This window comes from Protomyctophum bolini (genome assembly GCF_963924005.1).
Source record: "Protomyctophum bolini genome assembly, chromosome: 6".
In the NCBI taxonomy this organism is placed as follows: Eukaryota; Metazoa; Chordata; class Actinopteri; order Myctophiformes; family Myctophidae; genus Protomyctophum; species Protomyctophum bolini.
This window is the reverse complement of record NC_137867.1, coordinates 32,242,981-32,260,789: the sequence shown is the minus strand read 5'-3', so window position 1 is coordinate 32,260,789 and position 17,809 is coordinate 32,242,981. Positions and strand designations below refer to the sequence as shown.

The 17,809-nt window shown below is 40.4% G+C and overlaps 1 protein-coding gene across 1 annotated transcript in view; it reads left to right on the top strand.

Annotated features, from left to right (window-relative positions):
* Positions 1 to 7,831, top strand: part of LOC308316970 (leucine-rich repeat transmembrane neuronal protein 4) — a gene marked incomplete at its 5' end in the record, with an annotated part of 36,736 nt that extends 28,905 nt beyond the window's left edge. The window contains one exon of the mRNA XM_080765760.1: positions 5,103 to 7,831. Coding sequence (XP_080621886.1) covers positions 5,103 to 5,249 — 147 coding nt within the window. The 3' untranslated portion in view covers positions 5,250 to 7,831. The remainder of the gene's footprint in view (positions 1 to 5,102) is intronic.
* Between the last annotated feature and the right edge of the window lie 9,978 nt (positions 7,832 to 17,809).

The following is a 17,809-nucleotide window of genomic DNA, read 5'->3' as shown; positions in this document are numbered from 1 at the left end:
TCCCGAGCACGATCGGAGTAAATGGCACGAACCCATGGCAAAATACAACAGGGTAAATCAATCGTTACATTAGTTGACTGCAAAGAAAAACAGTTAAGTGCTACAAAGTAACTGGGATGAAAACACCAAACCTGAACAACATGCTAATTCAATAGCATTCTTAGCATTTGTGGTCAATATATATTTTTTGAGTGGCGCTCCACATACACAATTTTGTGTGTGTGTCTGTCTGTCTATCTGACCGTTTGAGCACAGAATGTATGTGCTCAGATTGGCTGAGCACGGAATGTGATGTATGATGATGTATTATAATAAGAGCGGCGTTCACTTGTCACTTCACGCGAGTATGATTTTTAAATACTTTGAAATAATAGAAAAACAATACGTTAAAAAGTAACCATAGTGTGCTGTATCAGCATAACTAGCATGCATCAAAGCGCTCTGAATACAGCTCTGTGTCATTCATTACAAAATGCAATTGGGGTAATTAAAATAATCGCATGACCTTAGGGTAGTATGCCTCGCTGAGGGTACTGCCGGGACTGAAAGACTCTGTGGAAGAACCATTTACTCTGAAGGCAGTGACAAAATTCAGTTCAGATGTATTATGAGTGAAATGGTCCTTTTAATGTGCCAATCTGAGGCATGCCGGCACATCAAAGCAGCTGTCTGTCACGTACTGGAAGTCACTGAGAATCCTTTAGGTGCAACTTGACCCAAATTTACAGCAGCCATAAAGAAGAACAACTTGAGTGAAAGCTTTTATAAGCAATATAAAATGGTAATAGTGCAGGAAATTGAGTTAATGGCAGCATCATGTCCTATTCAAGTCTTCCCTGGGATCCGCTTACTGTGAGCAATTAGCAGAGTACTCAAATTTAAAGGCTGCATCTATCATAAATTCCAGGAATTTCTATACGGTATTTCTGTCCTTTGTATAGCTCGAGAACTGTTCATCGGATCCATTTCACACTTGGCGCGTGGTTGCTGAGGACCCACGGGCCACAGCGTGTCAAGGGTGAAGTTGATAGGATGTGCGGTTCTTCTTCAGAACCAGCCCGTTCCAAGTGGGCATGTTTATCTCACGAACTGCTCATCCATCTCGACTTCACAGTTCACACATTACGAGTGTATTGCTGACGACCCAAGGAAGTGCAGTGCCCAGCTTTGTGTACTGTACCTTGTTTACTGATGGGTGCTTATATGGTTCTTTTACTAGATACTAGATCTTTTTCTTTTTTATCACACCATAATGTGAAGTGAGCGGTGGCTTGGAGTCGAGCACAGTTGTTGACTTAAGCACAAGGGTTGTAATGACCCCTCCTTCCTGGGCTGTGTGTGTGTGTGTGTGTGTGTGTGTGTGTGTGTGTGTGTGTGTGTGTGTGTGTGTGTGTGTGTGTGTGTGTGTGTGTGTGTGTGTGTGTGTGTGTGTGTGTGTGTGTGTGTGTGTGTGTGTGACCTGACCCCAATTAGCACCGGAATGCGACCCCAATGATCTGCAGGGGTCAAAGGTCGTACTCAAATTGACAAACATACATACATAGGATATATATACTGTACATATTGTACATAGAGGCTGACACACATAGTTGTTCATAGGAGACGGTGTGCCACCACTCAAAAATAGGAGTGGATTGAGGGTTTCATCTAACATAATTTAAGGGAAGTCTGGGTGTTTTCGGAAATGTGCACCGGGAGCACACTCTCCTATTAGTTTGTATTGGCAGTGCTTGTGTGTGTGTGTGTGTGTGTGTGTGTGTGTGTGTGTGTGTTTCTGAATTCTGTACTGGCCATATATGGAGCGTGTCTTGAGTGTACAGGGTTTGATGAGGTCGGATCAACATATGAAATGTCAGAACAGGTCAGATCTAAGAGTGGCAGCGGGGGCAGTGTCTTGAGTGTACAGGGTTTGATGAGGGCCCAGGTAGGGCCAGGCCTTAATTTTCAGGCCTGTTGAGAACTCTAGTTTTCAACGGCTGCCGGGCGCGGCTGCACTAATAACTTTGGAGCGGTACCGTCTAGAGTTTGAATGGGCAGGTATCAGTCAAAAGGGAGACATCGAAGATGAAGGATTAACATATGGAATGTCAGAACAGGTGAGCTCCATATATGGAGATCTAAGGATTTGAGGTTTGGAGGTGAGATGTAGAGTTGCTGGCCAATATTGATGACATCAGGGTTCTCCATATACGGGCTTAATATTGATGACATCATGTGATGTCACGAGGCATGACCATATATAGGCCGTGACTGACTGACTGATTGATTGGCTGACTGACTGACCGGAAATGCACAATTTCATAGTTAACTGCGACCTGCAGTCGCAATAATATTAATTTTGTGCCCATCTCAACTTCCCAAGCTCATCCCTTAACTCACCCCCCAGCCTCAGACTGTACAACTCAAAATACATACATCAATACTATGATCTATTAAATCACATTATCCACACTGTACATCATTTGGTGTACATATATTCGAACGGGTAAGGACTAGTTGGTAAAATTCTGCAAAAAGCAGACCACGCAGAATACACCAATTATTTTATTTATTTGTATATTTACTGAGATTTGTGTGCACTGGAGGAGTAAACCAGTAATGCAATTAGTATAAACCTCAAATCTACAGCACTCATTTTCAAAAGAGAACTATTGTGTATGCCGAGGGGGTTATGACTCTTGCTATCATGTCACATTGATACCCCAGGTTTATAAATATGACTTATTATTAAATTGGGTCAAATAAAGGATTGCAATGAGCAGTTTGTTATGTGCATGACACTGACCACAATGACATGTGGACAAATTATGTTGAACTCTTATCTTTTGAATTTTCATGAGGGTAAATTGGTTCAGACAGATCGAGTTAAAACTGTTAACAATGTGAAGACAAATGTCATTACCAAATGCCTATTCCATTACACACTCACAGTAAAATCCAGTGTTAATTTAACTCCGAGTGTGTACATGTGGCATTTGTACACTCTCAGAGACAGTTACAAATGCATATAACACTGAGGATTTTGTGTACCATGGCCAGGAGCCCAAAAGTCAATAGGAAAAAGGAGACAGGGCTTTTCACAGTAGAGTAAAGTCATCGCAACAATCTTACTTTAATATCATTTTGAGTAGTTCAGTAGTACTGTAGATACAGATAGGAGAAGACTTCCTTAGTTTAATGGAAGATGTTGAAATTGCCACTGTTTGCAGTATTCAGCCCTAAAGCTCTAGTGCTGGCTGCTATCCAGACTGTACAAGCCAGTGAGTCATCTCTCTATTAGAGCTTCAACCATGACAGCCAGCTCCTTTCCAATATTCTTGATTAAACCTGGATGGTTGCTTCAATTGATTGGCCAAAAAACCTTTTATTTTATTCTTACACGGTCAAGACTCAAGAAAGAGCCTAGTCCCGTTTTGAAAGAAGGCTAAGAAAAAGGCATATTTAAATTGCGTAGTCTTGCAGAAATAGCGGGTAAGAGCACTCTGCCCAGTGTGAAGGATGCTATGTGGTTATAGGGGATACCTGGTGGCGGTGCAAGCCCCCAAAACGGCAGGGCAACGTTGAAGCCACCGACGGTAGTGGAACTGCAGGCGTACGACAGCATAGCATAGCATACAAGCTCGCATGACTGAGAGGTCATTTTGACTTATTTTTATTTTATTTTGAAGTTGATTATCTTTGCCCAGATCTTTTTACATCTGAAACGTTTTCTAACTATGAATTTAAGCATAGGCTACTTATACCATCTTTTACTTCAGTCATGCGAGTGTTGTGCTGTAGTTCCGCCCTACCAGTACACTGTCATTCAAAGAGAGAGAATGGTTATTTTTGTTCAACCAACCAGCCTGTGCCATGACTCATGAGCTGATTCAAAAGTGTCCACCAATATGTTTGCCTCTCCTTATTTCACTAATTGGAGACAATTTGTTCTCAATGTACTGTAGCCTTACTACATTTGTGCAGCAAGCTTTCAGATGCAGACCTCCCACTGAGCTCATTTTGCATTCAGGGCATTGTTGTTCATGAATAGAGTATTGACTTGCTAAGATGTACGGTTCAGCTGCTGAATTAGATGGCAAGTGCCTCGAAAGTAAACTTTCTATTTAAGTTGTGAACACACTGAATGGAACTATAGGAAAATAAATGTTTTAACATTTTGTTTAACAATAATGATCTCAAGTTCAAAGATCAGAATTGTGGCAGCGTTGTGAAATTGACAAACGGATTCTAGGCAGGCAAATGTACTGTAAAGGCCTTGGGGCATCAGCTAGATTGGAATCCAACATTTCAGTGGTCTGTGATCTTTCATATGGATGCACTTTGAAAGCATTGGTGCAGTTTTTTTCCTTTTTTTCCCGTTCATTCAATCTAATACAGTAGCCCACATTTGATCAAGTGATCAGAAACAGAATTCACAGGAAACAAGAATTCTCTTTTTCAAACCTATACTATGACAGCTGGGGTCTGAATGCAATTATGCAAATGTATTTGTGCCATTATCTGTTACATACATAACTGTGTGCTCTTCAACATGCATGAGTGCATTCATATTTTGAATGAAACATTAACATACACCAAGATAGTCTTAACAGTATCACAAAAGTCTAGATGTAGCATTTTCCATTTAATTGACATAATTCAGAGCGCAGTGGCACATAAAACTTGAATCAGCAAAGTGCTTGTAATGTAATAAGCACTCTCTACTAAATGGAGTCTTGACTCCATTTAAAAGAGGGCACAAAATATGTTTGCACTCTAGCTTAAGGCTTTCATCTTGCATATAAATCACCTTAGCTGAAAGTGGGTGTTTGAACACTATGGCATCCAGGTCTTGAGGGCCTGCCAGGCGGCCACTGTATCACTGGTCTAGCTTGCATTAATGTCAGTCCTGTTGTACCCTCCCCACACGTGTTTAATTAAAAACAGCTCAGAGTATTCCGGAATTTTTAAGAATTGTACAAACAGAACCTTTTTGACTGACATTATTATTTATGTATTATTATACCTTCTCTCTCTCTCTCTCTCTCTCTCTCTCTCTCTCTCTCTCTCTCCCCGCCTCTCATCCCATCCCTTCTATTCTTTTCTTTATTTATTCCATCCAGATACAACAGCAGCTGAGTGCTCTGACGTTGTACCGGTATGAGCAGCAGTCAGTTCCAGACTACTGCCCTGCCCACCTGCCACTGCACCCTCCACTTGGGCGTAGAACCACCTACCACCACTCAGGCTCCTGGGAGGTGCCAGGCTAGCGGGATGCCCCTACACCACAGGCCTCATCAATCATGGCCACCCTTCCCTCTGAGCCCACACTGCCTTGCACCCAGACCCACCAGTCCCTCCTATGGTGAGCTGTGTACAGAGCACCTCTGACTCAACCAGTGGCTGTGGGATGGGCTTAACATTCTTAAGCCTCGGTTATGTTGTGCCATATGCTCCTTATTACGGTTTATTTATTTATTATTTTATTATATATACATATATTTTATCATCTTAAATCTTCCCAGATATTATTCAGCACAGATTGAAACAAAGATTATGCTGATAGGGGTGATGTGGTATTTAGTCTCTGAACTCTGAAGTCAAGAGCACACATAGTTCATAGTCTCTCGACACTCACATTATGTGTCGAGAGCATGAAGCTCTGAGCCGGTCACGGCAGGTATACGGTGAGAACTGGGAACATACTCAAATATTATTGTTCTTATTTTAATTATTTTACATGAGCTAACATACTATGCTACTGCTAATGTTAGCTAGCTGGTAATTAATTGATTGAATACATGATGTTGCCGAGAATTGCCGATATACATTTTTCTTTTTTGCTTGTAATGTTGACTTGTGGTCTGTTGTTCTTATTTGTTTACTCATACTGTTAAAATATTGGTTATTTGTGACTTCGTTCTAGACCCATGGCTATTTAAGTATTGATCACTGGTCCCATTCAGCTGCTGTAGCTGTGAATGTATTACTGTTGCATTGCTTACAGAGTATAAAATAGGCCTAGAAGAAAACACATCGCTGGAAAACCCCCAAATTCTGAAGTTTGGTGAAGGAGATACATTATTCACTATATTTATGAACTGCAGAGACAGATTAAGACAGACTGATGTTACCAGTCAGTCAGGAGGTTGAAGGCTTTAGGGTAGCTACAGGTAATATCCATAGACTGTAAAAACAAATATGGACAAAGCGTTCTCTGGGTCTGATATGGACGTAAAATGAAGCCTGTCAGTCCTTGAATTGTAAATCGCCATCTTTCTGGATCCGTTTTGGCCCAGCTGGTCATTGGCTGGCCCAGACAACGAGGCGGGACTTCCCCCCTTCTTCTTCGTTGGTTTTTATTTTGACTCGAGTGGGTGGGGGATCCCGATCATAGACTGTAACGGTAGCCACGCCCCTCAGAACATACTCGACTTTTTAATAAATGGGACCATAATTTTCCAAAAAGAATATTATGACATTAGAAATGAGACTTTAAACTAGTGACTGGAAGCAGAAAGTATTCATGACCATGTTTATTAAGGTAATACAGTCTAGGTGAAGTTGGGCCCAAATACATGGATCTCTATGGAGCTATGGGGTTTTTTGGGCCCAATGACAGCGCCACAACAGGGCCATTATATGAACTTTCAGGAAATCCCGATTTCCTTAGTGGCTTCACAAAATATCTGTCTGACTGCCCCCCTGGTAATATCACAGTCTATGGGTAATACATGATATCTTATGACTTTATGATAGGCTATATGCAGACACTTCAACATAGGCCTATTTGCCTGTAAAGCATCTAAAAGAAATATCAGTAATTATTTTTTAAATAACTACCTTATTTAATGTGGTTTTCCACACACTACCGCAACCCAAATGTGCAGGTATGAAAATTGTCTCCTAGTTACTCTCAGGGTACTTCAGATTGGTGTAGTTAACACATGGAATTCATAAAGTTTTCTTCCAGAGGAGGACGCCCCTGGACCACACTACAAGGGCTTAGTCTCTCCTCTTAAACTAGAAAAGAGTGCTCCTCTGCACGATGACTTCTGCCAGACCAGGTTGCCTGTAGCTCTGGCTGTGTCAGTCATGGGGTGCAGTCGTCAGTACACGAGGAAGCTGCAGGGGATTTATTTGTGGCTCCTGTATGTGCAGAAGTGAAGGGGCAGAGGGGGTTCTAAGGGAACTGAAATTCGACTGGATACCCTGATGGAGTACAAGGAGACAATTAATCCACCACATAGTAGCCTGCAGCAACGGTCAAGTTAATGAAAATTTAAATGTTTCCCAATGGAAATGGTAGAGGTGCGAGTGGTGGGTGTGGGTGAAGTTATATTGATTGGTTACCTCATGTCCTAAACTGACCCCCTTGATATCTCCTATAGCAAAAGAGGCCCAGTAACAGTGTGTCTTAACCATTTCCAATTAAAACATTCCCATGCCTCCTGAAGAATAATGAAGGACTATAACTGGACTGTCCCTCGCTCTCATTGATGGAACATTTCATTCTGCTAGTAATTAAATGCAGAAATGCCAGTAAACAGATCAGGGAGGCAGCATGGTGTACAACGGAATAGCAGATCAAATTAAAGTTCAACCAAGCTAAAAAGGTTTTGTGATTTTTCTAATCATGCTGCCAGTCAGAGGTCTTTCTCTCCCTCAACTCCCTAGCGTTTTCATCTCAAGAAATGAGCCACTCAAATTAAATTACCCAAGATTATAGAGACAAGTTGGAGAATAACAGGCAGAGTAATCGTCATGTAAAATGTACAGCCCACACATCCTGCCAGCAGTGCATATATTTTTAATGAAGACTTTTGATTACTTTAATGATTTTGATGTTGATTGTAATTAATTTTATCGAGCAGAGAATTAAACACACATGGAAAATAAACTCACTCCCAAGTACAACGCTTGGTGCATTATTCATCAGAGAAGTTTGTTTTTCCTGTTAGATATTCATGGAATTTTCCTTATATCGCTTTCTTGTAACAATGTTCTGTTTTTGTAAAAAAAATGGAGATGATCTTAGTTGACAAGATATGTGAGAAGGGGTGTTGGGGTGGATCATGTTCTGAAGTTAGGAGGGTACCATTTTTTGTTACCAATTTAGGGAGGTTGAAGACCAGGCATGACACCGCATTCTGGATCAGTTGTAGCGTTATGAGTCAGCATACTTGAGTTGGAATAGTCGAGTGAGATGACTGGGCTTAGATAAGGAGTTGAGCTGGGACTTCTTTGTGAGAAGTCCCAGAGTCTGATCCTCCAGATGTTGTGCCTGCAGTACATACCTCTACACTACAGGATGACAGCTGACGTTAGAACAGGAATGACAGCTGATGTTGGAACAGGAACCACCTGGGTGTTCTCGATGGAAGGAGAGGACGAGTGCATTTTCCGGTGGCATCAGCACCACCAACAGCCGCGGCAATGTTTCCTCATTAGTCTGACACGCTACCCCAAACCCTAACCCTAACCTCGCAGGGAAGCCACAGGTGATTTTTAACCGGCAACGCATGTCGGGATCCACAGGTGATCTAACCAGCCACTCATGTCGGGAGCCACGGTACACTGATGTACACGGTACACTGCTACTGTCGGCAGTTGCCGTGCTGGATCGGAGGCCGCCGCACTCCCCAGTCCCCCCCCCCCCCTCCCCGGCAGTTGCTGCCCTCCCCCCGACAGTGCAGCGCCTGAGGCCGTTGCAATCGCTCCTTCTGTTTTAAAGATCCTACAGGTCAGAAAGGGGGTTCAGGAGAAGCTGGTGTGGTTGACTGTGTTAAATGCTGCAGATAGGTCAAGAAGGATGAGGACAGTGAGTGGGAGGCAGCCTGTAGCATGGAGTACCTGTGACTAAGAGAAGTGCTGTTTCAGTGGAATGGGCATGTTTGAATCCTGACTGGTTGGGATCCAAAAGGTTGTTCTGTGAGAGATGGGGAGAGAGCTGGTTAGAAACAACATGTTCCAGGGTTATGGAAAGAAAGGAAAGGAGTGATATCGGGTCTGTAGTTCTTGATGTTGGAGGGGTCAAGAGTCGGTTTCTTGAGGAGCGGAGGAGTGGATTTGCAAGACAAAGTGATCCTCTCAGACAGCTGCCTACTCTTATACAACTCCTTGGGTGGCAGAAGCTCAAGAGCACAGTGCTGAATATAACAGACTACCTCATAATGATGTGTCTGCTCTTATTCCAACTCACCTGCACCTTGCAGCTTTCACATGCTACTTTTCCCCAGAGTGACAATGTATGACTGTTTATTGAGCTCAATGCGATAAACAAGCTTCTTTGAACATTACCTCTTGGTACTGTATCTTTGTAGCTTTTATTGTTTTTCTGAAATGGAAAATACTACAGTATATTTGTGTGTGGAAAACAATTCCCAATTAAGTTATGAGCTATAAAAAGGGGGGGGGGGATCCTGCTGCTACCTTTACTTCTCAAACAAATGATGTCCCATTAAAATGGACAATATTTAACTGAAGTAAATGTGGTATAATTGGGTATTTTGTTGAATTGGGAATGTACGTATGTGTTTGACTTTGAGAATGGGCCTGCAATATTGATTTGGTATTTTGAGTGAGTTGTTTTTGTCCATAATGATGTTGATTGATCACTAAATAATATACAGTATAGTATATTTAATTAACTTTTTTTATATTTTATATTTTTTCTTCCTTGGGTATTTAACAGTTTGTTGTGGTCATAACCTTTTATAAGAATGTACAGTATTGCCATATTTCAGTGCTCATTGTTTGTATTTGTGCCTGTTTGTATTTAGTTGATTTGGCTTTTGAAATAAGTTGTGTATAGCTATTATCATCCATCCCTCAGGCTTTGCGTGACTTGTCAATAACGAACATTTGTAAATGTTGGTATTGTGTTCATCTGTTTAAGAACATGTGTTGTAGACGTATCTACCTACAGCATCATATTCAGTGACAAATATGTGCTGCTAGAGGGAGATTTACCACTGCAGAGCTGTACAGATGGAACAGTTTAATGACATTGATTGATTGCTCACTCCACTCTCCCTGTAGTGCTTTATTGGGTTTTATTTTGGATGCTGTGCGGTGTACACAGCAAACTCCTGAGTGTTGATTTAGCTCAGAGAGTGTAAAAATGGACCCATGAGAGTTCAATTTAAAACTCAGGATTTTGTTGCAAGTTCATTCGATGCTCAGTAGAGAAAGTGCCAACAACGTACGGGGCACTGGCCTGTTTTTTGTTTGTTTTTTTAACAATATATTTATTGCATTTTTCTTTTTTGTACAAACAGACAATACAACAGAATAATACATCAGACAATACAATTACTTAAAAAAACAAAAAACAAAAACATACAGTACATACAATATAATAAAATAAGGGCACTTAGACAACACAGTCCTTATGGCCACAAGACCAAACAGCTGCAGAGAATACAATTAGACATTTTCAGTTTCCACCATTAAATAAGATAAATCATTAACCGTAATATATTGGATAAACCGTCCCCATATTTTATCAAACATTGTTTATTCAGAGTATAAGTGATTCTTTCCAGAGGAAGGCACAATGATAGCTCCCTATACCACTGAGCAATACTGGGTTTGCCTATGTTTTTCCACGATAAAGCTATAGCCCTTTTGTACTGGCCTGTTTAAAAAAAAGCTGTGCTGTACGTAACTAAACGTTGAGTTTGCCAATCAATTGTGAAGTATTGTTAGCCAATATATAGAACATACAGACTTGTATAGTACAGACTTGTGTTGAGTCAAACTGAAGAACAATTTCCATAATGACATACAGTACCTATCATCATCGCCTGATCTACCCTATAGGCATGTAGTTCTTTCTTTCTTTCTTTCTTTCTTGATTGATATTTGCTAGGCTGATATTTACCCACTCCAGACCTACACAGTACAATCCTGTTAATTCTAATCTGAGAGTATAAAAATGGACTCAAATGGCAATTTTACAGTCTCAGAGTTAAATCAACACTGCAGATTTTCTTGTGTAACATTGATTGATTCTTGACAATGCAGCATCAGGGAAAGTTTGTTGTTATTCAGCCGGCATTTTATCTGTTTGCACAATTCATTGGTTCTGCTGACACTTTGTTGGCACTTGGAGAGCAGACGCTATAGACTTATTTACTTTCTCTTCAGCGCTGTCAAAGTAAGCCAGATTACATAGTACCTTTTTATTTGGCTTAAATCCTTCCCTGCTTTCATTCTGTGTTATTAGTTTTACTTTCTGTATGATTCTGGATCAGTAAAGCTACAATTCACAACTTATTTTAATCTACTGTATAAAACATTATTTTAAGGTTAATACAATATATCTTAGCATATCTTCTTTCTTCTTCTTTCCTTCTTTCTTCTTCTTTCATTCTTCTTTTCTATTGAGAAACTTTGACAATAAATTATAACATTTTTAATAACAGATGATACACCGGATTGGACACTTCAGTACTGTAGATGTGCCAGGAGACAACAGGCATAGAACCTATGGATAGTTTTAAGAAGACATTAAGACTGTTAGCAAAGCACAATAACAATAGACAAAGGCTATACAGGCCAGGGATTTAAAAAGCCATGATAGGTCTTTACTGTAGTACTGCACACTACTTGTGCACATTTAGATGTGATACAAATAACTACGGCTTAGATCTTTCTGGCAAGCTGGCTGAGCTGTAACAAACGTCACTAGACTAGATTTATTTTTCTTTATTTATTTTTCTCTCTTTTTTTTGCACAGTGTAACTTTATAATATATTCCAGCCTGCCTGGATGTAGAACAGTTGACATGGAAAATAGCCAATTTGCAAGCTCACAATGTGTCATATTACAACTGTTTTGAATATAATAATAATAATGATTATATATATATATATATATATATATACACACACACACACACACACACACACACACACACACACACACACACACACGCGCACACACACACACACACACACACACACACACACACACACACACACACACACACACACACACACACATACATACATACATACATACACACAACTTGAACTATGTGGCTTTGGTATAGATGATATGGCACAGTTGATGTCGTTTTTCAGTAGAAATTCGGCACAGAGTTCTAGCCTGACTTTGTCCCCAAGTACTCTGCCATGTCATTTTAGAGTTGTGTTGCAACTCCAGGCAGGCAGGGCAGCTGTGAAAGCTCCTGATTTCCCAGGGGACTTGCTGTGGCACTGTGCCAACACTTCCAGATTACCTTCACCATCTTACAGACCCAGTATGGCACTGGTCCTGCTAGTATATTTCTAAACTCTGAGCACTTCACGGCACGCTGTCTCTCTAATCAACCGGCAGTCCTCGACTTGATCGCCGATTTCAGGGTCAAAGCCTTAGTTTACACCCCACTTTTCTAATATTGCCACAGACTGCGGTCTCTGTTGGTATAATGCACAGTTGCCTCAAGCAAGGATTTCTCCAGGCATAATTTACCCTCATCCATTCCCCCCCCTTTTTTTAAATCTATTTTTGGGCTTTTATGCCTTTATTGATCGGTAGTTTGACAAGAAACGGGGAGAGAGAGATGGGGGGGGGGGGGTGACACGCAGAAAAGGCCATTGGGTTCGGGACTCGAACCCCTCGACTCGCTGTCAGGCTACATTGAGCTTAGACTAGGGGCATGGACTGCTACGCCAGTTGTCTGGCGTAGCATCCAAAACATATTTTATCATATATATGCTATAAATATTTTATATCTACAAACTCAGTGTTTATCCATTACTTGTTACATTAATACAGGTGAACATCTTTTTATGTTTTTTTTTTGTGGCTTTTGCCTTCATTTTATATATTTTTCATGGAGGGACAGACAGTATAGTAAGTAGGCTGACAGAGATGGGGGGAAGACATGCAGTAAAGGCCAAATAAGTAAATAAGTAAATTATAAAATGAATACCTTATCTCTTAATGGCATATGAAACCTAGATTTGTTTTTTATTTTTTATTTTTTACATTTTGCCTTGATTTTGCACATTCAGAAGGCATCAAAAAAAGTGGAAAAGAAAAACATTAAAACAAAAGTTAATTTATGCTGTGTTACTGAAGAATAGCATGGAATGTTTGGCAGCAGTGGTGACTAGTTTTAATGCATGGCTGCCATTCTAAAGCCCCCAGTCAACAATATTAAATTAAATGTAAAATCACTGTCTGTGATCAGCTACTATTTTTACACACTAGGCTGACACTGACTCTTTGAAGCTGGTGTAGTCACGTGCATATAGTTAATGCTGGTATTTTTAAAATTATTTTCTTCCCCAATGCCGGTATTTAATTCTGTAAATACAAATCAATTATTGTACACATGTCTTTAATTAAGCCAGCAATGTTATTGCAAGGTTATTATCATTATTGGCTGAATGCAATTCATATTAACAGACAAACAGATTTCAGGATTATGTTAGATGTAGTGTCTTATATAAAATCACCTGTGTGAAGTGATGGGCGCTCTTATCATCATACATTGTCTCATTATAGCCCATCACAAATTGCATCCTCACCTTTGTCTTCAATGTTTGTGCTTACACAAACACTCAAAGCTGGCCATTCATTGTCAACGGAATTCAATGTTTGTGTTAACGCAATGTTTGTGTTTACACAAACCGTCAAAGCTGGACATATGGGGCTAGCGCCCCTCACAAATATAAGCATTTTCCATCTGTCCATTCTCCATAAAGACGCTTAATCCAATTTTGCAGTTAGCTGGAGTTGAGATGAAAGGTAAAATGAGGTACTGTAGCTCACTTCAGGGATTTTTATTTCCTGTAGTTAATCCCCCCAAAGCAGTATAGGCTCTGTGCCGAATCACCATACAACTGGTGAAGGGTGTTGATTGACATATTGGATATTGCTTATTCATTTATACTACATCATACGATGGTGCTGCAACGGAAATAGCAGGTCTACAAGATCACAATGCGTTCCATAATCGTGCATCATGGAGCATGACAACAAAGTCGGGCTTAATCATCCTACAAATCAAACAGCCGTTCACCTCTCCAGAATAAGCTTTTATCTCTCAAACCGCATTGCAAAAGCACAAACAATATACACATTTGCTAAAATGAGCAACGTACAGTACTGAGTTTTATCACCACTTATGTATAGGCTATGCATACTGATTTTTATCACCACTTATGTATAGGCTATGCATACTGCAACAAGCGTATGTCAAACAGTTGCTTTCATCCTTGTTGGCAATATTGTCCTTCAGATCATAGCGGAGCTAGTACTGTAAATTCTTGTAGGACTATTGTTTTCTCAGGGAGATATTTGTGCTCAAGAAAATATTTCTAAAGCATGCAATCTATTGATATCTAACAATAGAGTAGGGAAGGATTAAGACTCATGGAGGCTTCTGCATGGGCCAATTATCTTTCAGAGCCATATACCCAAGACGGGCAGTTGGGACACGCAAACACACCACTCGCACCACCACGAGAAGCATGGATTTTGGCATTGAGATACAGTAATCATTTATAGGCCTACTTATAACTACTGTATAACTGTGATGCTCTCAGAAAATAACAGATTTTCACCAGAATTTTCATTACATTAGGCTTTAACATGGGTGCGGTGATTGCGCCCCTGGTGATATCTCGGTTTTTTTTTCTCTTGCAACATACTCTAAAACATTATTTTTGCAACAGAGTTTGACATTTGGTGGCTGGCTCTTTGCCTTTGAACGCGTATGAAGAAGCTAATTTATTATACTGAGTTGGGTGAGACGCACACACGTGACGCAGGCAGGCACGCACAGACGCATGCACACACACTCTTGGTCAGTTGATAGCATCAATTGAGCAGGAGGTGGCGGGAAGGCGCGTACATACAAACACACATACCAGTATATGCGGGCACACACACACACACACACACACACACACACACACACACACACACACACACACACACACACACAAACACACAGAGAGAGAGAGAGAGAGAACATTTCCTACACCACTCTTCTATCAGGGGACTAAAAACAAAAAAAAACATGCAGAATAAATTACACTGTCGGTGAAACAGCAAAAGTGTGTTGGCCCACGTACAGTACGAGTTCACCCACTGTCAAGTCCAGATGGAGGAGATCGAATTCAGCTGTCTCTCAACTTAATTCACAGGTGTGGTCGTGTACCCTGCAGAGTGTGGGGGGATTTATGGAGGGGAAGACTGTAGCTGTCATGTCCCAGCAGCAGCAGCAGCACCAATGCACAGCATCTCTGCCAAGGCACAGTTTACTCTGCCAGTGCTGCCCGTGCATCCCAATGAGCTGCATGCAGGGAACTGAGAATGTTACTGCATCACGCCAAGTACCGTGAGACATGAGCTCAATTAACTCAACATAAACACTGTCAATGGAGATCAAAATGGATACAGGCCTCTTGATTCACCACCGGTATATGCATTGCATACAGTAACAGTCAGCTTGTGGGTGACATGAGCAGAGATTAAAACAAGAAAAACAAAATGGCATCAGTGTGGCAGAAACTTTGAAATAAGCGGTTTTATTTGAAACGTCATTTTTGGCCTACAGTATAATACAACTTTGGCATTTTCCCTGGAGGCTGCTCCTCAGAAGCAGTCATAAAACCCACACACAGCTAGAAGAAGCTCCAGCTGTTTAAGCTTGCTACATTGATTTACTGGACATTTCTCGGACAGAAGACAATTCATGAAAATTCGGAAATCCAGGATTGTTTTTCTTTGTACTTCTCCTTCATTATGGGTATAAGGACTAAAGGAGCTATCGTGGTGGATCTATGTAAATTGGATAAAAGCACTATATAAATGCGCCATTTAATCAGCATGCTGTTAACATTTAATCAAGTATTAATTTGCACACTGAACCAATTCTCTGCATAAATAACTGTACCCCCAACCTACACACATGGATGCATACAAGTGCAGAATAGATACATATATTTTTCATTCACGCGTGCATGCACACATACACACAGTGCAACTCCTATCATGGTTATTCATTGGGGAAATGAAAGGAGCTATAAGTACAGTAAAAGGCATGTTATGCAGGGCTGTGCTTGGTGAATGAGGGTCAGAGATTCTCCAACAATGACCCTGCTGGTAACTGGCAGGTCTCATGTGTTTTCTCTATGCCACCTGCCAACAACACCTGCCACAAAATAAATCCATTAGTGGGATTTGATAGTGGACAAAGATGCATTTTTGTGTTTAGCGTAATTGCCAAGATATGTGTTTCTTCCTTTGTGGTCCTTTGCGGCCAGTATTATGATTATGTAAATATTGCTAATATTTGATAATGATAATTCACCCTTCATAACCCCATTATACATTTCATCAATGGAAAATCTGGCACCAGTCTAAATGTGTTTCATTTCATATTTACGTTTTGTGAGCCTACATGTAGATTGTCTATTTTTACCATTTGATGTACGATACTACGGCATAAGTGGTTAAAGTGGCAAAAGGGGAATGGAAGCAGTTTCAAAACTGGGTCTTCACAACTCACAATGCACTCACCATGTGATCTGTGCACTAACTGGCTGAGCCATCACCAGGCACTCTGGCAAATAGCTAATGAAATTTGTATTGAAATCTGCAGATCTTACAAGTAAATTAGGAAAACATGTTACATAAAGGTTTAATGAAGCCGTCATAATTAGTATAGTATAATATTAGATTAATATGGATGAATATTGTCAATAAGCATTTCATGAGACTTTTATGAATGTCTAGTGTGTATTAATCTGTACTGTATAGACACAATTCAATTCAGAAGCATTTTTCATCTAAAGATGTCTGCTTCTCTCATTCTGATTGCATGTGTGCACTAAATTACATCATCTGCAGCTAATCTTCATTAACTATTATGTTGATCAGAGTAGGGTAATTCATTTATATGCAGTTAAATATATAAAGAAGGATTGCAATGGGAAAATTTATTTAGAGAGCATTGTTGTTGTTTTCTGATGAATGCTAGTTAAAGCCATTTAAGCTATTTGTCCATATTTTCCCTACAACACAGAAGAAGTAGGTCGGGAGTTGCTTGTCAGTATCAGCCAGTATCAGGTGGAAGTCTGTCCGCGTTACAATGCGCTAGATGCTGAGGTGGAGCGCCACACCTACCATCAGCTCCCAGTACTTCCCGCACGACTTTCCACACCCAAGCCGTGCTACTCATACACTGAGTTGGCGGTGCCCGGGATCGAACCTGTGAACTCCAAAGGCGAGAGCTCTACCGACTGGCCAACACAGCACAGGATTAAGTTTATTTATTAAATGATGTTTGTATGATGTGTTTAGGACAAGAAGAGTCTTCTTCTTCTTCTAAAAGTCTGTAGTTAACTATGAGTTGTTTTCTCAATAAAATATTTTATAATTGCGAATTCAGTGAGCACTTACTATGAGACCTAGCAGATCATGTCTGTGTGTCTGTCTGTCCCGCTTTTGTGCCCATATATGGAGCTTTGTGATTGATGCAACACACTCCATATTTGGACGTATAGCTGCTTTGGGGACTCCTTATATGGTTATGGCTAAGTTAAAAACTTAACTTAAAAATAACTTAACTTAAAAAAATAATAACTTAAAAATAAATCTTAAAAAATCCAAAATATGTACGAGCTGCGTTCGCTTCCCGCGTTTGCGCGTCTTACTTGTGTTTAGATGCTGCAATGCAATGTGTTGATGTGTACCCTTCGATCACATTAAATGTGTCAAATGTGTTGTCTCCCAATGGAAAAAAAATCATTTCAAATAAGATTTGTTGCTTCGCCGCCACCACATTACATGCATTAAAATGCAT